A 25,470-nucleotide genomic window follows, 5' to 3' on the forward strand; every position below is an offset into this window, starting at 1 on the left:
CCCAGGCCCTGACCGGGGCCCCAGGCCCTAGCCCTGACCCAGGCCCTGACCGGGGCCACAGGCCCTGGCCCTGACCGGGGCCCCAGGCCCTAGCCCTGACCGGGGTCCCAGGCCCTAGCCCTGACCGGGGTCCCAGGCCCTAGCCCTGACCGGGGCCCCAGGCCCTGGCCCCGTCTCGAGCCAAACCAGATGAAAGGTGGACTACTCAATGACAGGCTTTTGTTTTGGTGGCTCTAGGTTTTGGACCTGGGCAGCCCTCACCATGACTAGCCCTCACTAACCCCAACTAACCCTAACCATGAATAACTCTCACTAACCCTAACTAACCCTAAGAATGACTAGCCCCAACCCTCACTATCCCTAATCCTACCTAACCCTAAACCTCACTAGCCCTAATTAACCCTCACTAAGCCTAACCCTCATTCACCTAACGCTAACTAACCCTAGCCTTCACTGACACTAACCCTCACCAACCTGACCCTAACTAGCCCTAACTAACCCTCACTCACCCTCCCCTGAACTAAAACCTCTGTCCGATTCTTTGGTTGCCCCCGTCTGGTGAATGGCGGGGTTACATTCAGAAGTCCTAGCATCAGGTAACCTACTAACCTGACGCTAACCCCGCAGGTTACTGCAATACTTGGAACTAAGGCTAGCTGTGGAATGAAGGTCAACCAGACACCTGCCTGTTGATCGCATGACCTCAATGGAGAGCTGCACACTTCATGCTGGGACTATATATATATAAAACACGTGACAACATGAATCATGTTATCATATATTCAAAACACGCGACAACATGAATCATGCTATCATATATTCAACACACATGACAACATGAATCATGTTATCATATATTCAACACACATGACAACATGAATCATGTTATCGTATATTCAACACACATGACAACATGAATCATGTTATCATATAGTCAACACACGTGACAACATGAATCATGTTATGGATGATCACAACAAGAATCATGTCATGTATTCAGCATGGATGATAACATGAATCATGGTGAAGCTGCCTTTGTGCTCTTCATCTTATTATAAAGAATAATAATTGTTCAACCTCTCATTAACTAATGAGGGTGATCATAATAGTAATATATCAACAAAGTATTTTCAACTCTCAGTGGAAGGGGTTTAGACCAAGTGACTAGTGAAGTTAAACCTTGAGCGTTTGTGCATCTAACTTGGAAAGTCTTTAAGTGCGGAGCAGATGTCCTCTGCCCTTGTTGGAAGTCTGGTTCCCCCCCCCTTCCCGCCAGGTGGGACCAGGCCACGCCCCTCCGTCAGGCCACGCCCCTGGGGGGGTAGTTAGCCGCTGATCTGAGCAGCCTGCTCCTTCTCTGCCTTCTCCTTGGCTTTCTCTTTCTCATTCAGCTTCTCCTCCTTCTGCAGCATCACCATTATGTCTGCCACCTGATTGGTGGAGATGTCGATGTCCTCCTTGTCAATCAACTCCACCACCTGTAGGGATTGGACAGACTGCTGTAGCCGAGACCGCCCACTGTCCCGCAAGACTTCCTGTTCAACCTACCAAAACTAACTGAGTTGCTGAGGAGCTACAGTATTGCCACAGTATTAGGAGTAGTGTGTATCTTAATGACCAGCTAGTAGTGTTACAGTACTGCTACTATGGTAGGAGTAATATGTATCTGAATGGCTAGCTAGTAGTGTTACAGTACCGCTACTATAATAGGAGTACTGTGTATCTGAATGGCTAGCTAGTGGTGTTACAGTACCGCTACTATAATAGGAGTACTGTGTATGCTAATGGCTAGCTAGTAGTGTTACAGTACCGCTACTATAATAGGAGTACTGTGTATGCTAATGGCTAGCTAGTGGTGTTACAGTACCGCTACTATAATAGGAGTACTGTGTATGCTAATGGCTAGCTAGTAGTGTTACAGTACCGCTACTATAATAGGAGTACTGTGTATGCTAATGGCTAGCTAGTAGTGTTACAGTACCGCTACTATAATAGGAGTACTGTGTATGCTAATGGCTAGCTAGTGGTGTTACAGTACCGCTACTATAATAGGAGTACTGTGTATGCTAATGGCTAGCTAGTGGTGTTACAGTACCACTACTATAGTAGGAGTACTGTGTATCTGAATGGCTAGCTAGTAGTGTTACAGTACTGCTACTATAGTAGGAGTACTGTGTATCTGAATGGCTAGCTAGCAGTGTTACAGTACCGCTACTATAATAGGAGTACTGTGTATCTGAATGGCTAGCTAGTAGTGTTACAGTACCGCTACAATAATAGGAGTACTGTGTATCTGAATGGCTAGCTAGTGGTGTTACAGTACTGCTACTATAATAGGAGTACTGTGTATCTGAATGGCTAGCTAGTGGTGTCACAGTACCGCTACTATGGTAGGAGTACTGTGTATCTGAATGGCTAGCTAGTAGTGTCACAGTACCGCTACTATGGTAGGAGTACTGTGTATCTGAATGGCTAGCTAGTAGTGTCACAGTACCGCTACTATGGTAGGAGTACTGTGTATCTGAATGGCCAGCTAGTGGTGTTACAGTACTGCTACTATGGTAGGAGTACTGTGTATCTGAATGGCTAGCTAGTGGTGTTACAGTACTGCTACTATGGTAGGAGTACTGTGTATCTGAATGGCTAGCTAGTGGTGTAACCTCAGACCGACTCGGAGCGTACCTTGATGACGTCGTCGATGTCGATCTTGCCGTCCTTGTTGTCGTCGAGGGCCGCCGCGATGCTCTGCAGTTTGTGTTCCGGAATGCTCTGGATCTGCTTCATCACGGCTATGAGCTCGTCGATGCTCACCAGGTTCTCCCTGAAGGTGTGGAAGAGACTGTACAACCATTACTAACTAGGTCAACTAGGTTAACTCACTAGGTCTACAACCGTTACCAACTAGGTCAACTAGGTTAACTCACTAGGTGTACAACCGTTACTAACTAGGTCAACTCACTAGGTGCACAACCATTACTAACTAGGTCAATTAGGTTAACTCACTAGGTGTACAACCATTACTAACTAGGTCAACTCACTAGGTGTACAACCATTACTAAGTAGGTCAACTGGGTTAACTCACTAGGTGTACAACCATTACTAACTAGGTAAACTAGGTTAACTCACTAGGTGTACAATCATTACTAACTAGGTCAACTAGGTTAACTCACTAGGTCAACTCAATAGGTTTACAACCATTACTAACTATGTCAACTAGGTTAACTCACTAGGTGTACAACCATTACTAACTAGGTCAACTAGGTTAACCCACTAGGTGTACAACCATTACCAACTAGCTTAACTCACAATGTAAACTCACTAGGTTAACTCACTAGATTTACAACCATTACTAACTAGGTAAATTCACAAGGTTAACTTACTAGGTTAACTCACTAGGTTTACAACCACCAGTCACTAGCTTAATTCACTAGGTTAACTCACTAGGTGTAAAACCGTTACTAACTAGGTTAACTCATGAGAATAACTCACTAGGTTAACAACCACCAGTCACTAGTTTAACTCACTAGGTTAACTCAATAGGTGTACAACCACTATTCACTAGGCTAACTCACTAGGTTAACAACCACCAGTCACTAGCTAAACTCACTAGGAGTCCAACAAGTATTCACTAGGATAACCCACTAGGTTAACTCACTAGGTGTATAACCGTTACTAACTAGGTTAACTCACGAGATTAACTCACTAGGTTAACTCACTAGGTTAACAACCACCAGTCACTGGTTTAACTCACTAGGTTGCCTCACTAGGTGTACAACGACTATTCACTAGGTTAACTCAGTAGGTGTACAACCACTACTCACTAGGTTAACTCACTAGGTTAGTGTATTAACCAATCGATGAAAAGAGTTGATCTAAACACCCTGTGTGGTTATTGTACAAGTAAAGGCAGGGTAGCTACACTATAAGAAGACATCGGACTGACTTATATGGAACAAAACTAAGCTGTGAAGTCATATTTTTCATTTGCGTAATTGATGTTATCTGTTATCGGTCATTGTTATGATGGCCGTTGACTGTGGCTGCTCGTCATGTGATTTGATTGGTTGATCCGTAACATATTATACTGTGATTGCATCAGTCCAGCAGCCAGGTTTTGATTGATATAAACTAGAAGCTGCATTCCCATGACACTGCCCGTCACACCAGCTGAGTGTGGGAGGAGGTGTTCTGGTGATCGCATCGGTCTAGCGATCAACGCCGTCAGCAGCAGTAGCTCAGGTGGTAGAGCGGGTTGGGCGGGCCTCCTGGCCGAGGTGTCCCTGAGCGAGGCGTCTCCCCCTGACTGCTCCCGACGAGCCGGCAGTCGCCACGCGTGGTCGACTCCGCCGTGAATGCGTGTACGAATGGGTGAACTAACGAGTGAATGATAGGGATTATGTAAAGCGCTTTGAGTGGCCAGTGTTTAGAAAAGGGCGGTTTAAATACAGTCCATTTAAATGCAGTCCATTTAAAAATCTATCGGATGAACAGAGGCAGAGACGCTCTGACCGTGCTGGCGAATGGTCCCAAAAGGACCAACGCGCTGGGCGTCAATGCACTGATTGACCACTTCAAATCGCTGCAAATCCCAACAGGCGAATCGTTCTGATTATGCTTTGCATTGCTGTAAACCGCAACATTTAATAACATTAAATAATTGTATTTATTCAGCCTATTAGCCAGGGATCATTGAATCTAGTTGGTCTCTAGTAGTATCTTTTGTTATTGTTTATTGCGTCAAAATGTATTAGCCCCTGCTATAAACAATCCAGCCTGCGTAGCTCCCAGTAAGTAAAGTATATTCAGTATATACAGTATAATAATTGTATATATTGTACAATACTGTATATGTACTTATAAGCCATTCCATTGATTATATTTGAATCAAAATTTAGTAAATTGCTAATTTGAAAACCGTTAGTTATCTAAATGGTTTGTTAATAAATATTTTGCAGAAAACGAATTTTAAAGCTGAGCAGACATCAGTGATTTCATGAAGGATTATTATTACAAATCGTTAAACTAATGCAGAGCAGCAGAGCGAAGCTGGATTGGTAGTTGAAGATCACCCATGAGCCTCGGTCGCTTACCTCCTTCCACCAGCACATCTATCATGGAATAATCTGAAACAGTTCAGCTGGTTAGGATCCGACCCGAATACATCACACCTCTGTCCACCAACGTGTGTGTGTCTCTCCACCAACTATCCCCGATACAGCGCAATAACTAACCACTAACTATCCCCGATACAGCGCCATAACTAACCACTAACTATCCCCGATACAGCGCCATAACTAACCACTAACTATCCCCAATACAGCGCCATAACTAACCACTAACTATCCCCAATACAGCGCCATAACTAACCACTAACTATCCCCAATACAGCGCCATAACTAACCACTAACTATCCCCGATACAGCGCCATAACTAACCACTAACTATCCCCAATACAGCGCCATAACTAACCACTAACTATCCCCGATACAGCGCCATAACTAACCACTAACTATCCCCGATACAGCGCCATAACTAACCACTAACTATCCCCGATACAGCGCAATAACTAACCACTAACTATCCCAGATACAGCGCCATAACTAACCACTAACTACCCCCGATACAGCGCCATAACTAACCACTAACTATCCCCAATACAGGGCCATAACTAACCACTAACTATCCCCAATACAGGGCCATAACTAACCACTAACTATCCCCGATACAGGGCCATAACTAACCACTAGCTATCCCCGATACAGCGCCATAACTAACCACTAACTATCCCCGATACAGCGCCATAACTAACCACTAACTATCCCAGATACAGCGCCATAACTAACCACTAACTATCCCAGATACAGCGCCATAACTAACCACTAACTATCCCCAATACAGCGCCATAACTAACCACTAACTATCCCCGATACAGCGCCATAACTAATCACCAACTACAACAACCCACTGTGTGCGTCGTCGGTCCAGTGTTGTCTGACGACCTTTGACCCTGACCCTTACCCCAAAGGTGGACTGCTGCCCTGCTCCAGCTGTCCGTCCAGCACCTCCTTGTCCTTCTCCAGCACCTCCTTGTCCTTCTCCAGCTCCCCGATGATCTTGCCCACGCGGAGGATCATGCGGTCCACGCGCTTGGCCAGACGCTTGCTGGCCTTGGACTCCTCCACCACCTCCTCCTGGCCCGTCTTAGACAGCTCCTTCTTCATCTCCTCCAGGTCCTGTGAACGGTTACACACACCTCCTATGTTACACCTCCTATGTTACACCTCCTGTTACACCTCCTATGTTACCCCTCCTCTGTTTAACCTCCCATGTCACACCTCCTATGTTAAAATGTCTAGGAGTGTGCACTAGTGTGTAGTAGTGTGTTGTTGTGTGTAGTAGTGTGCAGTATTGTGTAGTTGTGTGTAGTAGTGTGCAGTATTGTGTAGTTGTGTGTAGTAGTGTGCAGTAGTGTGTAGTTGTGTGTAGTAGTGTGCAGTAGTGTGTAGTAGGGTCTAGGAGTGTGTAGTGTGTGTAGTAGTGTGCAGAAGTGTCTAGTAGTGTTTGGGAGTGTGTAGTTGTGTGTAGTAGGGTCTAGGAGTGTGTAGTGTGTGTAGTAGGGTCTAGGAGTGTGTAGTGTGTGTAGTAGGGTCTAGGAGTGTGTAGTGTGTGTAGTGGGGTCTAGGAGTGTGTAGTGTGTGTAGTAGGGTCTAGGAGTGTGTGTAGTGGGGTCTAGGAGTGTGTAGTGTGTGTAGTAGGGTCTAGGAGTGTGTGTGGTAGGGTCTAGGAGTGTGTAGTGTGTGTAGTAGGGTCTAGGAGTGTGTAGTGTGTGTACCTCGTTGTACTCCTGGACGTCATCCTTCAGCTCCTCCAGCTCCTCCTTCTCCAGGGTGAGGAGTCTCTTCTGCTCCTTCAGCTTGGAGCAGGCGTCACTCAGCAGGTCGATCTCCTCCTTGGTGATCTCCTCCCCCTGCCACAGGAGCACAGCTCGAATACAAACCCCTCCTGGTCCTCACATCACCTCCTCTCCTCCTACCACCTCCTGTCCTCCTATCACCTCCTGTCAACCTATCACCTCCTGGTCCTAGTTATATCTATAGTGTGTATATCTATAGTGCATATCTATAGTGCTTATATCTATAGTCTATATCTTTAGTGTATATCTATAGTGCGTATATATATAGTGTGTATACCTATAGTGTGTATATCTATAGTGTATATCTATAGTGTGTATATCTATAGTGTGTATATCTATAGTGTATATCTATAGTGTAAATCTATAGTGTGTATATCTATCGTGTATATCTATAGTGTGTATATCTATAGTGTGTATTTCTATAGTGTGTATTTCTATAGTGGACTGGGTGTTGACATTACCTTGATGCCCTCCAGGTTGGGGGCGGAGTCTCGGAGCATGTCGCTGGAGGCCGAGGAGTCGCTCAGCAGTTCTCCTTCCTGTGGAACGAGCCACGACACAATACTCAGACCTCAAGTCAACGTCTTGTTCATTCACTAACTGCTACTCAAGCAATGCCCTAGTGGTAGAGACTAGCATGTAGCTCCTCTAACAGCCTCTAGGGGGATCACTAGAGACTAGCATGTAGCTCCTCTAACAGCATCACTAGAGACTAGCATGTAGCTCCTCTAACAGCTTCTAGGGGGATCACTAGAGACTAGCATGTAGCTCCTCTAACAGCCTCTAGGGGGATCACTAGAGACTAGCATGTAGCTCCTCTAACAGCCTCTAGGGGGATCACTAGAGACTAGCATGTAGCTCCTCTAACAGCCTCTAGGGGGATCACTAGAGACTAGCATGTAGCTCCTCTAACAGCCTCTAGAGGGCTCACTAGAGACTCTCATGCAGTTCCCCTAACGGCCTCTAGGGGGCTCAAGTCGAACGCAAACAGACCCGCCACCATTCAAAGTCAATGGATTTACTTCTCGTTTAACAAAGCAAATACATTAGTTCTTCATTTGGTTAGAACCCCACTGGCTGGTTCATCTGTCTAGGGTTTATTTTGATGGGTCCCATGAGACACTCGATGTTCAGACAAGGGTCGTTCTGCTGCTGGTATTAAACAGCTCAAACACTGGTTCCACAGTGTGAAATACCGTGTTCCTAACAGCTGTGTGTAAACCAACACCCAGGGAGGGGACAGGGGGGGACGGGGGTGCAGTACCCTGATGGTCCTCAGGGCGGCGTCGGCCAGCCTCTCCATCTCCCGCTCCTTGTTGTCCTGGCGGATGACGGCCTCCTCCTGCAGGGTGCTCTCCACCTTGCTCTTGTGGTCCACCTTGGAGAGCTCCATCTCAGCCGCCATCAACTCTGCCTCCCTGGTCTGGACAGAGGCCCCCAGCCGGTCAGCGCGTCCGTCCGTCCGTCCGTCTGTCCGTCTGTCCGTCTGTCTCTCTCTTTTTGTGTGTGTGTCTGTGTGACTCTCTTTTTCAGCGTGTGTGTGGGTGTGCGTCTCTTACTAAGTGTGTGTCTATCTTTCTCAGTGTGTGTGTGTGTGTCTCTTTCTCAGTGTGTGTGTGTGTCTGTCTCTTACTTAGTGTGTGTATCTTTCTCAGTGTGTGTGTGTGTGTCTCTTTCTCAGTGTGTGTGTGTGTGTCTCTTTCTCAGTGTGTGTGATTGTCTCTTTCTCAGTGTGTCTGTGTGTCTGTCTCTTACTTAGTGTGTGTCTATCTTTCTCAGTGTGTGTGTCTCTTTCTCAGTGTGTGTGTGTGTCTCTTTCTTAGTGTGTGTGTGTGTGTCTCTTTCTCAGTGTGTGTGTCTGTGTGTGTGCCTCTTTCTCAGTGTGTGTGTGTGTGTCTCTTTCTCAGTGTGTGTGTGTGTGTGTGTGTGTGTGTGTGTGTGTGTGTGTGTGTGTGTGTGTGTGTGTGTGTGTGTCTTTCTCAGTGTGTGTGTGTGTGTGTCTCTTCTCAGTGTGTGTGTGTGTGTGTGTGTGTGTGTGTGTGGCTGTGTGTGTGTCTCTTTCTCAGTGTGTGTGCGTGTGTCTGTGTGTGCGTCTGTGTGTGTGTGTGTGTGTGTGTGTCTTTCTCTTACTAAGTGTGTGTCTATCTTTCTCAGTGTGTGTCTGTGTGTGTGTCTCTTTCTCAGTGTGTGTCTGTGTTTGTGTGTCTCTTTCTCAGTGCGTGTGTGTGCGTGCGTGTGATTGTGCCGGGGTACGTACCACCATCTCGGGCAGGGTCTGCAGGGTGGTCTTGAGCTGGTCGGCGGGGGACAGCGTGTCGGGGAGGAACATGGCCCTGGACAGCAGCAGCAGCGAGGTTGGGATCTGCTGCTTCAGATGGAGCTCCAGCCACTGGGACACACATAGGACCCCATGTACGTTAAATACATGATATAATATATACATTACATAGGACCCCATGTACGTTAAATACATGATATAATATATACATTACATAGGACCCCATGTACGTTAAATACATGATGTAATATATACATTACATAGGACCCCATGTACGTTAAATACATGATATAATATATACATTACATAGGACCCCATGTACGTTAAATACATGATATAATGTACACATTACATAGGACCTGATGTACGTTAAATACATGATATAATATATACATTACATAGGACCCCATGTACGTTAAATACATGATATAATATATACATTACATAGGACCCCATGTACGTTAAATACATGATATAATATATACATTACATAGGACCCCATGTACGTTAAATACATGATATAATATATACATTACATAGGACCCCATGTACGTTAAATACATGATATAATATATACATTACATAGGACCCCATGTACGTTAAATACATGATATAATATATACATTACATAGGACCAGATGTACGTTAAATACATGATATAATATATACATTACATAGGACCCCATGTACGTTAAATACATGATATAATATATACATTACATAGGACCCCATGTACGTTAAATACATTATATAATATATACATTACATAGGACCCCATGTACGTTAAATACATGATATAATATATACATTACATAGGACCCCATGTACGTTAAATACATGATATAATATATACATTACATAGGACCCCATGTACATTAAATACATGATATAATATATACATTACATAGGACCAGATGTACGTTAAATACATGATATAATATATACATTACATAGGACCCCATGTACGTTAAATACATGATATAATATATACATTACATAGGACCCCATGTACGTTAAATACATGATATAATATATACATTACATAGGACCCCATGTACGTTAAATACATGATATAATATACACATTACATAGGACCCCATGTACGTTAAATACATGATATAATATATACATTACATAGGACCCCATGTACGTTAAATACATTATATAATATATACATTACATAGGACCCCATGTACATTAAATACATGATGTAATATATACATTACATAGGACCCCATGTACGTTAAATACATGATATAATATATACATTACATAGGACCCCATGTACATTAAATACATTATATAATACATACATTACATAGGACCCCATGTACGTTAAATACATTATATAATATATACATTACATAGGACCCCATGTACGTTAAATACATGATATAATATATACATTACATAGGACCCCATGTACGTTAAATACATGATATAATATATACATTACATAGGACCCCATGTACGTTAAATACATGATATAATATATACATTACATAGGACCCCATGTACGTTAAATACATTATATAATATATACATTACATAGGACCCCATGTACATTAAATACATGATGTAATATATACATTACATAGGACCCCATGTACGTTAAATACATGATATAATATATACATTACATAGGACCCCATGTACATTAAATACATTATATAATACATACATTACATAGGACCCCATGTACGTTAAATACATTATATAATATATACATTACATAGGACCCCATGTACGTTAAATACATGATATAATATATACATTACATAGGACCCCATGTACGTTAAATACATGATATAATATACACATTACATAGGACCCCATGTACATTAAATACATGATATAATATATACATTACATAGGACCAGATGTACGTTAAATACATGATATAATATATACATTACATAGGACCCCATGTACGTTAAATACATGATATAATATATACATTACATAGGACCCCATGTACGTTAAATACATGATATAATATACACATTACATAGGACCCCATGTACATTAAATACATGATATAATATATACATTACATAGGACCCCATGTACGTTAAATACATGATATAATATACACATTACATAGGACCCCATGTACATTAAATACATGATATAATATATACATTACATAGGACCCCATGTACGTTAAATACATGATATAATATACACATTACATAGGACCCCATGTACATTAAATACATGATATAATATATACATTACATAGGACCCCATGTACATTAAATACATGATATAATATACACATTACATAGGACCCCATGTACGTTAAATACATGATATAATATATACATTACATAGGATATGATAGACATTAAATACATTATGTATAATATATACATTACATAGTATATGACATTAAATACATTATATATCATATATACATTACATAGGATATGATGTAGATCTAATATTATATCACACACATTATAGAGGATATGATGCACATTAAATGATATGTACATTATATAAGATCTAATATTATATCACATACATTATATAGGATCTAATATTATATCATACACATTATATAGGATATGATATTATATCAAACACATTATATAGGATAGATACATTATATAGGATCTAATATTATATCATATACATTATATAGGATATGATGTGCATTCTATAACATTATACTGTATATGATATATATTATATAGGATCAAATATTATATCATATACATTATATAGGATATGTTCGTTATATAAGATACATTATACTGTATATGATAGGGATCCAATATTCTATCATATACATTATATAGGATAATGAGGAGCGAAGGCTCTTGAATCCCCCTGAAGGCTGTCCTTGTCCTTAACGGCTAACTACTAAAGACATCGATCATTTGACACAAAATATAACAGAAAACAATGATTTAATAGATTAAAAAAAGGACCTGATTGACAATGTGTTCTATGGCAACACAATGTAATTCTGCCGTACCACATAGTGATGTCATATCTAATGTAATGATGTCATATCTAATGTAATGATGTCATATCTAATGTAATGATGTCATATCTGATGTAATGATGTCATATCTGATGTAATGATGTCATATCTAATGTAATGATGTCATATCTAATGTAATGATGTCATATCTGATGTAATGATGCCATATCTAATGTAATGATGTCATATCTGATGTAATGATGTCAAATCTAATGTAATGATGTCATATCTGATGTAATGATGTCATATCTGATGTAATGATGTCATATCTGATGTACTGATGTCATATCTGATGTACTGATGTCATATCTGATGTAATGATGTCATATCTGATGTAATGATGTCATATCTGATGTGATGATGTCATATACGATGGGGTCACCTGGCTGAGCTGCTCCCGGAGGCGGTCCTCCGTGACCCCCAGTGACCTCATCCCCCTGACCCGACAGGCCGCCTGCACCTCCGTCACGTTCAGACTCTCCACCCCCTCCTCCGCGATCAGCTACACACACACACACACACACACGCACACGCACACACGCACGCATTAGTAAGCAAGATATCAAAAGTTCTGTGCTGCGCTTTTACATTGTGAACATGTTCAGAAGACGGGGGGGCTTTTATTGTGTGAACAATGGTCAGAAGACTGGGGGGGGGGCTTTTATTGTGGAGCCGACCTTGTCGTCGGCTCGGATGGTGCGCAGCTTCATGATGAGCTGGAAGCGCAGGAAGTTGTTGGTGCCGATGGACTGCAGCTCCAGCAGCCGGCAGAGCGCCACCAGCTGGGGGCGCGTCAGGTTGTCCAGGGTCAGCTCGTCCTCAAACAGCTTGGAGAAGCGCAGGATCTGCTCGTTGCTCGGCCGCTCGCCGGAGTCCCTGATCTGGGAGACGGTACCGTCAGATCATCACCCATCATCATCTATCACCACCCATCATCATCCATCACCAGCACCACAACATCATCATCACCCATCATCATCCATCACCAGCACCACCCATCATCATCCATCACCAGCACCACGACATCATCATCACCCATCATCACCCATCATCGTCTATCACCACCCATCATCATCTATCACCAGCACCACGACATCATCATCACCCATCATCACTGACATCATCGTCTATCACCAGCACCACCGACATCATCATCAACTATCATCACTGACATCATCATCTATCATCACCCATCATCATCTATCACCAGCACCACCGACATCATCATCTATCATCACCTACATCATCATCACCCATCATCACCCATCATCAACTATCATCACTGACATCATCATCTATCATCACCCATCATCATCTATCACCAGCACCACCGACATCATCATCAACTATCATCACTGACATCATCATCTATCATCACCCATCATCATCTATCACCAGCACCACCGACATCATCATCTATCATCACCTACATCATCATCACCCATCATCAACTATCATCACTGACATCATCATCTATCATAATAATAATAATAATAATAATAATTGTATTTAAAGGGCGCCTTTCAAGACACTCAAGGTCACCTTACAGAGCATAAAGTTATAAGACAGAGGTTAAACATGAAGAATTAATAACACTCAAAAGACGCCTAAAGTCATCATCACCTACATCATCATCTATCATCACCCATCATCATCTATCATCACCTACATCATCATCTATCATCACTGACATCATCATCTATCATCACCTACATCATCATCTATCATCACCTACATCATCATCTATCATCACCTACATCATCATCTATCACAACCGGCATCATCATCTATCATCACCCATCATCATCTATCACCCCATCATCATCTATCACCCCATCATCATCTATCACAACCGGCATCATCATCTATCATCACCTACATCATCATCTATCATCACTGACATCATCATCTATCATCACCTACATCATCATCTATCATCACCTACATCATCATCTATCATCACCTACATCATCATCTATCATCACCTACATCATCATCTATCACAACCGGCATCATCATCTATCATCACCCATCATCATCTATCACCCCATCATCATCTATCACCCCATCATCATCTATCACAACCGGCATCATCATCTATCATCACCTACATCATCATCTATCATCACTGACATCATCATCTATCATCACCTACATCATCATCTATCATCACCTACATCATCACCTACATCATCATCTATCATCACCTACATCATCATCCAGCACCTACCATCACCATCTCCCTCCCCCCGACATCATCACCTACATTAACCTACATCATCATCCAGCACCTACCATCACCATCTCCCTCCCCCCGACATCATCACCTACATTAACCTACATCATCATAATTTATCATCACCTACATCATCATCCAGCACCACCCATCACCATCTCCCTCCCCCCGACATCATCACCTACATTAACCTACATCATCATCATTTATCATCACCTACATCATCATCCAGCACCACCCATCACCATCTCCCTCCCCCCGACATCATCATCTACATTCACCTACATCATCACCTACATCATCACCTACATCATCATCCAGCACCACCCATCACCATCTCCCTCCCCCCGACATCATCATCTACATTAACCTACATCATCACCTACATCATCACCTACATCATCATCCAGCACCACCCATCACCATCTCCCTCCCCCCGACATCATCATCTACATTAACCTACATCATCACCTACATCATCACCTACATCATCATCCAGCACCACCCATCACCATCTCCCTCCCCCCGACATCATCATCTACATTCACCTACATCATCACCTACATCATCACCTACATCATCATCCAGCACCACCCATCACCATCTCCCTCCCCCCGACATCATCACCTACATTAACCTACATCATCATCCATCACCACCAGCCATCCCACGCCCGGAGGGACCCCCACTGGGGAGGCTCAGGTCACACCTCTAGGGCCCTTTGAGAGGAGAGCTGTAATTCACTGTGTGTGCGTGCGTGCGTGTGTGTGTGCGTGCGTGCGTGTGTGTGCGCTACCATCTGGAAGAAGGTGGAGAACTCCTTGGTGACGCTGCTCTTGGAGGCCTTGTTCCTCAGGGCGATCTCCTCCACCGTGTCCTGGAGGAACTTGGCCATCTCCAGCTTCACGCGCAGCTCCTTCTTCAGACGCTCCTCCTAAACCGACCACCACCACCACCACACGGTTACCATGACAGCATCGTGTACCTCCTGCCACTTAATGTACACACTTATTGTATGTTTCACGTCCTGGCACTCGCCGTATTGTAAGTCGTTAAGGTTAAAGCGTCTGCCAAACGCCCTAAAAGTGATGTAATGACCTCACTCCACCACCGCTTGGACCCTGTTCGCACCGTCCTTCTCCCTGCACACGCCCACACCGCTGACCCCTGCTGTCTGGAACCAGCACTTCCCTGACTGCACTTTGCCGTACTTCAATAAATACACGGAATGAATACGTTTATTTATTAAGTAGGTGCCGTGAGTACAGCTGAGTGGCCGAGATGGAGTCTAATATTGATCCGTTTCCTTTAATAAGTGAAAGTAAGAATGGGTCTGTGTTCGTCCTCTTGAGTAGAGCCTTTATATATCCAGAGGAGATAAACAGTCGATTAATGAGCCTTTATACTTCCATAGGGAGCCGCCATGTTTCTGCACAGCAGAGTGCGTGTGCGTGTGTGTGTATGTGTGTTTGTCTGTTTGCGCCTGTGCCTGTGAGTGCGTGCATGTGCACGTGTGCGTACCTTCTTGGACTTGGTTTCAAAGGTGGAGGGCAGCATGTTGGGGAAGAGCTTGAGGGCAACGGGAAGCAGGAACTCCATGAAGGGAACGATGATGAAGACCAGGAAGGGGAGGAGCCGGAACACGTCCGCACACGTCCGCAGGAACTGGACAACGCACAAAAAAGTTCTTTATTTCATCACCATCAGGATAATAGTGGGTCATAGGGCTGCTCGATTATGGGAAAAAAAATCATATTCACGATTATTTTGCTCAATATCGAAATCACGATTATTCAAACGATTATTTTTTGAGTTTGAAAACATGATGTATTTATTCAGCATGTCTCTCTCAAAAACCTTTTGTAACTGAGAACGATGAAATTTCACCTTAAAAAATACACAAAATGGTCCAAAAGAAAATGTTCAAATCTAAAATAGTGTACAGATATGTATCCAGGTGCACTTTCTATAAAACATAAAAAATTAATAAAAAAATAAAAAAATTGAAAACTAGATTCAGTTAATTTTGTGATAGTTTGAAGCTAAAATCGAAATCGAGATCGAAATTTGATTAATCGCCCAGCCCTAGTGAGACATAAATAAAACATTGCTTTAAAAAGACATTCCCAATTAATACAAAGGAAATTCATTGTTTTTCTTGTCCTAACAAGTATTGGACCTTAACGTATTTAACCAGGTGCTAGATCCACCAGCTAAAGGTTACAGTTCACAGTTCAATCACAATGCAGCAGGTAGGACTGGATGCATGTTCACACCTAAAGCTATAAAGCGTTTTGAGCGATAAAACGCCCATTCACTTTCTATTAGACATGTGCGATGAAGCGATAGGAGCGATAAAACACCTGAGCGATAGCTTTAAAGCTGTAAAGCTGTAAATGAGAGTTGAAAACAGCTCAACTCTATGCAAATTAGCTAGTAGCGTTTCGGCTGTAAACAACCGCCAGCCAATCAGAATGCAGATGTCTCCGGCCGGCGTGGGTCCCAGTCAACATACGCGCCAGAGCGATATGAGCTGTGAATACTTTTGACAGCGTTGAGTTTGGAGCTATTCGGCGATTTTGCATCTTTTACAGCTTTTGGTGTGAACGTACAGTTAAAGCTGCTCCTCTAGAAGGCCTACAGGTAGGGCTTAGAGCTGCTCCAAGAGGCCTACAGGTAGGGCTCAGAGCTGCTCCAAGAGGCCTACAGGTAGGGCTCAGAGCTGCTCCAAGAGGCCTACAGGTAGGGCTCAGAGCTGCTCCAAGAGGCCTACAGGTAGGGCTCAGAGCTGCTCCAAGAGGCCTACAGGTAGGGCTTAGAGCTGCTCCATAGGAGGCCTACAGGTAGGGCTCAGAGGTGCTCCAAGAGGCCTACAGGTAGGGCTTAGGGCTGCTCCAAGAGGCCTACAGGTAGGGCTTAGGGCTGCTCCAAGAGGCCTACAGGTAGGGCTCAGAGCTGCTCCATAGGAGGCCTACAGGTAGGGCTTAGAGCTGCTCCAAGAGGCCTACAGGTAGGGCTCAGAGCTGCTCCAAGAGGCCTACAGGTAGGGCTCAGAGCTGCTCCAAGAGGCCTACAGGTGGGTCTTATGGCTGCTCCAAGAGGCCTACAGGTAGGACTTAGAGCTGCTCCAAGAGGCCTACAGGTAGGGCTCAGAGCTGCTCCAAGAGGCCTACAGGTAGGGCTCAGAGCTGCTCCAAGAGGCCTACAGGTAGGGCTTAGGGCTGCTCCAAGAGGCCTACAGGTAGGGCTCAGAGCTGCTCCAAGAGGCCTACAGGTAGGGCTTATGGCTGCTCCAAGAGGCCTACAGGTAGGACTTAGAGCTGCTCCAAGAGGCCTACGGGTAGGGCTCAGAGCTGCTCCAAGAGGAGTCAGGGAGGAGCCAGGGAGGAGTCAGGGAGGAGCCGGGGAGGAGCCGGGGAGGAGCCAGGGAGGAGCCGGGGAGGAGTCAGGGAGGAGTCAGGGAGGAGTCAGGGAGGAGCCAGGGCGGAGTCAGGGAGGAGCCGGGGACAGGTCGAGGGCCTCACCTGGCGGCGCTCGCGGCGGGACAGCGTCTGCCCGTTGAGCACCCTCCACAGCATGCGCCCCGCGATGGTGGTGTCGATCCACAGCAGGCGGAAGCCGTGGTAGTAGTGCTTGACCTCGTCCGCCACCCACTGGCTCACGGTGCGCCGGGCCGGCCCCGCCTCCGTGGAGGGGCTGTACACCGGCCCGCCGTCCTCCATCTTCTTGTTGTGCTCCTTCAGCGAGCGCAGGGACTTCTCCACCTTGGAGTCGTCCAGGCGCCGCCGGCTGGTGTGGAGCCCGCGGACGCCCCAGCGGGCCGGGGGCGGGGCCAGGGCGGCGCGGAGGCGGAGCGCGTCGAGGCCGGCCCAGGGGCCGCCGGGGCCGTCGGTCCGGAGGAAGACGGCGGGGAGGGGGGCCGCGACCATGGCGACAGGAGTCCCGTCCAGCCTGCAGGACCGACAGCATTAATGAGAAACCAGCGAAGGCTTTAAACAGGAGGACAGCGCCCTCTATGGTCTATAGGAGGACAGCACCTCCTCGTGTCTATAGGAGGACAGCACCTCCTCGTGTCTATAGGAGGACAGCACCTCCTCGTGTCTATAGGAGGACAGCACCTCCTCGTGTCTATAGGAGGACAGCACCTCCTCGTGTCTATAGGAGGACAGCACCTCCTCGTGTCTATAGGAGGACAGCACCTCCTCTGGTCTATAGGAGGACAGCACCTCCTCTGGTCTATAGGAGGACAGCGCCTCCTCTGGTCTATAGGAGGACAGCGCCTCCTCTGGTCTATAGGAGGACAGCGCCTCCTCTGGTCTATAGGAGGACAGCGCCTCCTCTGGTCTATAGGAGGACAGCGCCTCCTCTGGTCTATAGGAGGACAGCGCCTCCTCTGGTCTATAGGAGGACAGCGCCTCCTCTGGTCTATAGGAGGACAGCGCCTCCTCTGGTCTATAGGAGGACAGCACCTCCTCTGGTCTATAGGAGGACAGCGCCCTCTATGGTCTATAGGAGGACAGCGCCCCCTCTGGTCTATAGGAGGACAGCGCCCCCTCTGGTCTATAGGAGGACAGCGCCCTCTATGGTCTATAGGAGGACAGCACCTCCTCGTGTCTATAGGAGGACAGCACCTCCTCGTTTCTATAGGAGGACAGCACCTCCTCTGGTCTATAGGAGGACAGCGCCACCTCTGGTCTATAGGAGGACAGCGCCACCTCTGGTCTATAGGAGGACAGCGCCCCCTCTGGTCTATAGGAGGACAGCGCCTCCTCTGGTCTATAGGAGGACAGCGCCACCTCTGGTCTATAGGAGGACAGCACCTCCTCGTGTCTATAGGAGGACAGCGCCACCTCTGGTCTATAGGAGGACAGCGCCCCCTCTGGTCTATAGGAGGACAGCGCCACCTCTGGTCTATAGGAGGACAGCACCTCCTCGTGTCTATAGGAGGACAGCGCCTCCTCTGGTCGAGAAGTGTTTGTGTTTCAGTGGTTAAAAGGGTTTTAGTGTTCAGAGTGTTTGTGTTGCTGTGTTGAGAAGGGTTATAGTTAAGAGAGCTGTTCTGTGTCTAGAGCTGTTTCAGTGTCGAGAGCTGTTTCAGTGTTTAGAGCTGTTTCTGTGTTCAGAGCTGTTCTGTGTCTAGAGCTGTTTCTGTGTCTAGAGCTGTTTCAGTGTCTAAGGCTGTTTCAGTGTCTAGAGCTGTTTCAGTGTCTAGAGCTGTTCTGTGTCTAGAGCTGTTTCAGTGTCTAGAGCTGTTTCAGTGTCTAGAGCTGTTTCTGTGTCTAGAGCTGTTTCAGTGTTTAGAGCTGTTTCTGTGTTCAGAGCTGTTCTGTGTCTAGAGCTGTTTCAGTGTCTAGAGCTGTTTCAGTGTCTAGAGCTGTTTCAGTGTCTAGAGCTGTTTCTGTGTCTAGAGCTGTTTCAGTGTTTAGAGCTGTTCTGTGTCTAGAGCTGTTCTGTGTCTAGAGCTGTTTCAGTGTCTAGAGCTGTTTCAGTGTCTAGAGCTGTTCTGTGTCTAGAGCTGTTTCAGTGTCTAGAGCTGTTTCAGTGTCTAGAGCTGTTTCTGTGTCTAGAGCTGTTTCAGTGTTTAGAGCTGTTTCTGTGTCTAGAGCTGTTTCAGTGTCTAGAGCTGTTCTGTGTCTAGAGCTGTTTCAGTGTCTAGAGCTGTTTCAGTGTCTAGAGCTGTTTCTGTGTCTAGAGCTGTTTCAGTGTTTAGAGCTGTTTCTGTGTTTAGAAGGGTGCTTACTTTGGACTGAGCAGTCTGAGAGCTGTGGAGCTGAAACTGGCGCCATCTTGTAGGTTCGCTGTAACACACAAGAAAATAAATCAACAGCCGTGTCCTGATAATGGACGCACGCCCAGTCGCCCACGCACTATCTACCCCTGTTAGATATCATGATTTAAAGATATGCTGGAACAATTTGACTGTCCTTTTATTCATTAACAATTAGTTAAAAAGCAGTACTTTGTACTGTAAACGGACTGCATTTATACAGCGCTTTTCTAACCAGTGGCCACACAAAGCGCTTTACAATATTGCCCAACATTCACACACCGGCGGTCAGCCATGCAAGGCATGCAGGTCTTGCTCAGGGAGACCCTACACTGATCTCGGAGGAGCCGGGGAATCGAACTTGCAACCTACTGGTTGTCAGTCACCCCGCTCTACCTCCTGAGCCACATGCCGCACATGTAGTATGCTGGTTGTATGGTCAGAAAATGTTCTATAACTATTCTTCGCCGAGCTGTAGTCGAAGCCAAAGAAATAAGAGGGGAAACAATGATTGTGTTGTGGCGTTCTGTTCAGGCCCTGCTAGTTCGAGATAGCTTCCTGCTGTTCAGAACATCAACGATGGAGTCATTTAACAGGCTCACTAATCCACCGCAATTTAATTAGTGTGTTTAGTCCCCGACCATATGCCAACATGCCTGTACAGGGCAGGTCGCTGGGATGTCAACTGTAGACGGAGGACATTGGGGTTGGAACCCAGGTCCCTAGAAATCTATCTTTGTTGCCTGGTTCTGATTCTGATCTACCTTACCTAATTCTCATTTCCCCCTAGGCTTAATGTCTGGTTGCAGACAAAACCTCCACGTGGACCAACAATCATCTCCATCGAGATATTTACATTTAGTGCATTTAACAGACGCTTTTATCCAAAGCGACTTACAATAAGTACATTTTTCGTAAGAAAGTGAAACAATATATCGCTGTCGGTACAATAAGGATGTTGATAGAGCAAAGTGCAAAGCACCAACAATCGCTAGGTTAACCCATTCCCCGTACACAACGGGGATATGGTGGTCCATCCACTACAGAAGAAGGCTGCAATCACCACAGAGATATCCCTAATCTGCTTCAGCTGATCTAAAGCACTGACTCCTGATTGGACAGTACATGGGTCAAAGGTCATCCAACAGACCTAAGGTCAGCCAGTCAGATGGTTTTCATTAGGTCATTCAACTTGCAGGGTTTGTAACTTCCTCTTTATATCTTCCCAATAACTCCACATGTATAGGTCGACCGGCCATATCGCTGTGGCTTGCTTCAAAGGTTGGTAAACATGGTACTTTTGAAGCTTTCATTGGGAAATAAAAAAATACCTCTATTCCAATCAGTCAATCAGACTTCAAACAGAGTCCTTGTTCCTACGGGGTATCAGAAGTTAATTAATCCAATCCTGGTTCCTATATCAGAAGTTAATTAACTCTATCCTGGTTCCTACACCAGACCACTAAACCCAGTCCTTATCATACACCAGACCACTAAACCCCGTCCTCATAATACACCAGACCACTAAACCCCGTCCTCATAATACACCAGACCACCAAACCCAGTCCTCATAATACACCAGAACACTAAACCCCGTCCTCATAATACACCAGACCACTAAACCCCGTCCTCATAATACACCAGACCACTAAACCCCGTCCTCATAATACACCAGACCACTAAACCCCGTCCTCATAATACACCAGACCACTAAACCCCGTCCTCATAATACACCAGAACACTAAACCCGTCCTCATAATACACCAGAACACTAAACCCCGTCCTCATAATACACCAGAACACTAAACCCCGTCCTCATAATACACCAGAACACTAAACCCCGTCCTCATAATACACCAGAACACTAAACCCCGTCCTCATAATACACCAGAACACTAAACCCCGTCCTCATAATACACCAGAACACTAAACCCCGTCCTCATAATACACCAGACCACTAAACCCCGTCCTCATAATACACCAGACCACTAAACCCCGTCCTCATAATACACCAGAACACTAAACCCAGTCCTCATAATACACCAGAACACTAAACCCAGTCCTCATAATACACCAGAACACTAAACCCCGTCCTCATAATACACCAGAACACTAAACCCCGTCCTCATAATACACCAGAACACTAAACCCCGTCCTCATAATACACCAGACCACCAAACCCCGTCCTCATAATACACCAGACCACTAAACCCCGTCCTCATAATACACCAGACCAGACCACTAAACCCCGTCCTCATAATACACCAGACCACTAAACCCCGTCCTCATAATACACCAGACCACCAAACCCAGTCCTCATAATACACCAGAACACTAAACCCCGTCCTCATAATACACCAGACCACTAAACCCCGTCCTCATAATACACCAGACCACTAAACCCCGTCCTCATAATACACCAGACCACTAAACCCCGTCCTCATAATACACCAGACCACTAAACCCCGTCCTCATAATACACCAGAACACTAAACCCGTCCTCATAATACACCAGAACACTAAACCCCGTCCTCATAATACACCAGAACACTAAACCCCGTCCTCATAATACACCAGAACACTAAACCCCGTCCTCATAATACACCAGAACACTAAACCCCGTCCTCATAATACACCAGAACACTAAACCCCGTCCTCATAATACACCAGAACACTAAACCCCGTCCTCATAATACACCAGACCACTAAACCCCGTCCTCATAATACACCAGACCACTAAACCCCGTCCTCATAATACACCAGAACACTAAACCCAGTCCTCATAATACACCAGAACACTAAACCCAGTCCTCATAATACACCAGAACACTAAACCCCGTCCTCATAATACACCAGAACACTAAACCCCGTCCTCATAATACACCAGAACACTAAACCCCGTCCTCATAATACACCAGACCACCAAACCCCGTCCTCATAATACACCAGACCACTAAACCCCGTCCTCATAATACACCAGACCAGACCACTAAACCCCGTCCTCATAATACACCAGAACACCTTTCAGGCGCATTTCCACCGGAGGGTTCAGTCTGCAAAGGTGCGGCACGGGTCGCGTTTCCACCGCCAAAAGTGAACGCGATCCGGACTGTCCTACATTGTTGCTCTTTGTTCATTGTGTCACATTCTTATTTTTCCTTGGATTTATTAGCAGGCTACACTGGGTTGGGCTGCTATGAGGTCACAGGGTATCTGCAGGTTTCAGCAAGTCAAAAATTAAGACTTTTTAAGACCTTTTTAATACCACCTTGAATGAAATTGAAGACCTAAAACACGCGATGGTGGGGGGGGGGATCCCGCTGTATTATAACCCAAGCATAGCATGTGTGTCACTCACACACATGCTTTTTGTCTGTTTATTGAACATAAAGTGATACTCAGTGCTCTCTGGTTCAAAAGCTGTGAGTACAAGTGAAGTTTGACAGCATGCCCTTCCTGAAAAGTCCTACGCGAAAAAAAGAAAAGAAAAAATAGTCCTGCCCCGACAAATTTAAGACCTTAAGTTACAGTATTTAAGACCAGCATATGAAATTTGTAACGAATTTAAGACTTTTTAAGGCCTTCAATTTAGAAACTTTTTAAGACTTTTTAAGGATGCAAGGACACCCTGGGTCACGATGCTTACGTAGCTGCCGCGGCTATCGCCATCCGGCTTAAACCCCGCCCTACCATAAGGGTACCGTCGGCGGTGGGAACGCGAGCTGTATGCTGCACCCTCGCTATTGGGCTGAGGCGCGCTGGGGCTGAGGAGGAGCCACCGGTGAAAAAGGGGCATAAGGCAGCAGGCCTCTTATGGAGCAGCCCTATGCCCTATCTGTAGGCCTCCTAGCGGAGCAGCCCTAAGCCCTACCTGTAGGCCTCTTGGAGCAGCCCTAAGCCCTACCTGTAGGCCTCTTGGAGCAGCTCTAAGCCCTACCTGTAGGCCTCGTGGAGCAGCCCTAAGCCCTACCTGTAGGCCTCCTAGCGGAGCAGCCCTAAGCCCTACTGGCTGCCAGTCAAACAGTAGGTTTCCTAGAGAAGCCTACAGAAGTTTATTGTTATGTACCACATAAAGACATTAGTTCTCTGCATGTGACCAATCACTAGCAGAGGCCAGGGACCCGCTTCAGGTCTACTGCACGGTTCCTGCCCAAGTAAACAAGCAGACGTCTTGGCAGGGGGAGGAGCCTGGTGCAGCCGCAAGAACCCCCCCCCCCCTCTTTTTGTGATATTAACTGACACAATGAAGAAAGAACCAGCGGTCAAAACATGTTACTAATTTTCTCTGACTGAAAAGACTTAAAATTGATTACAGCTATTATTATCTGGGGAATGTGATTCGGCAATAACAGCATCTTCAGGCGGCGAGAGAAGCCGAACAGAGCCGAGAAAAGCCGAGCGCTTCCTGTCCTCAGGTGACCGCTTCTCATGACGCGCTCTGGGCCTACCTGGTCTCGCGATAAACAGCTTGACCCACAGCGCAACTACTTCTAACTGTTTCTCACACACACACACACACACACACACACACACACACACACACACACACACACACACACACACACACACACACACACACACACACACACACACACACACAAACAAACAGTATGTCACCAATGACTGTTCTGTCTGACAGTTTTGGTTTCTGACAGCCGTCGGAAAGATCAGAAAACGGGGTCATGCCGTCGGTCATCGCTCACATTGACGATCCGACCAGCACAAAAAGGATTGTTCTGGAGGGCGAGCCGCGATCCTTCCTCATTGACTGGCCACACAAAGCTCACACATGTCAATGTTTGACATCCTTACCTTTTCTCAACTCGTTCTTCAGGGACCTCGATGTTTTCACCAGCTGTATACGACCCCTCGTTAACAGGATTAACGCCATGCGGAGACGATCGATCTCAATAAAGATCGATCACAATAACGGTTACTTAAGTGATGCTAGCGAGCTAGCGGCTAGTGGATCCAAACGTGGGACGGAAGGTTACATAGGAGGATAAACAACCCCGAGCTGGAGCCGTGGGGATGCGGGGTGTCGATAGCGTAGGGTGGTGAGTAGGTCGGCTTCCTCCTCTCTGACAGCAACCTGGTGACGTAGGATGACAGGCCACACCCTGCGTCCACACAGGCCACGCCCCCTGTATATATCCCTCCCTGCAAAGACGATTCATTTTATAAAACAAATTATTGGTCAAACGTATTCTGAGAATAACCTCAGATTATAATGTAATTCAATCATTATAATCTGATAAATAACAATTGTTATAAAATAAAAGAC

The 25,470-nt window shown here is 45.5% G+C and overlaps 1 protein-coding gene across 4 annotated transcripts; it reads right to left on the reverse strand.

The window, feature by feature from the left end:
* Nucleotides 1–25,284, reverse strand: letm1 (leucine zipper-EF-hand containing transmembrane protein 1). 4 transcript variants are annotated; one of them, XM_056589979.1, is made up of 15 exons: nt 24,999–25,284; nt 20,160–20,217; nt 17,944–18,370; nt 15,941–16,084; nt 15,216–15,353; nt 12,861–13,064; nt 12,566–12,685; nt 9,171–9,302; nt 8,178–8,336; nt 7,375–7,452; nt 6,833–6,967; nt 6,019–6,233; nt 5,091–5,123; nt 2,683–2,821; nt 1–1,478 (listed from the first exon to the last, which is right to left on the reverse strand). In XM_056589979.1, the coding sequence occupies exons 1-15, from the start codon at nt 25,075–25,077 to the stop codon at nt 1,326–1,328; spliced, it is 2,214 nt and encodes a 737-aa protein (XP_056445954.1). In that variant the 5' UTR covers nt 25,078–25,284; the 3' UTR covers nt 1–1,325. The 4 variants fall into 4 exon arrangements, with proteins under 4 accessions (XP_056445954.1, XP_056445953.1, XP_056445957.1 ...); XM_056589978.1 differs by having other exon boundaries at nt 2,683–2,839; XM_056589982.1 differs by lacking the exon at nt 5,091–5,123.
* Nucleotides 25,285–25,470: the final 186 nt, after the last annotated feature.

The sequence above is a fragment of the Gadus chalcogrammus genome, chromosome 5 (assembly GCF_026213295.1).
Source record: "Gadus chalcogrammus isolate NIFS_2021 chromosome 5, NIFS_Gcha_1.0, whole genome shotgun sequence".
In the NCBI taxonomy this organism is placed as follows: domain Eukaryota; kingdom Metazoa; phylum Chordata; class Actinopteri; order Gadiformes; family Gadidae; genus Gadus; species Gadus chalcogrammus.

Coding starts and splice junctions, on each gene's coding strand:
- letm1 (XM_056589978.1), bottom strand. CDS start 25,077: ATGGCGTTAATCCTGTTAACGAGGGGTCGTATACAGCTGGTGAAAACA. Junction 13,065..15,215: donor TCTCCACCTTCTTCCAGATG/GTAGCGCACACA, acceptor ACCGTCTCCCAG/ATCAGGGACTCCGGCGAGCG. Junction 6,234..6,832: donor ACGTCCAGGAGTACAACGAG/GTACACACACTA, acceptor AACCGTTCACAG/GACCTGGAGGAGATGAAGAA.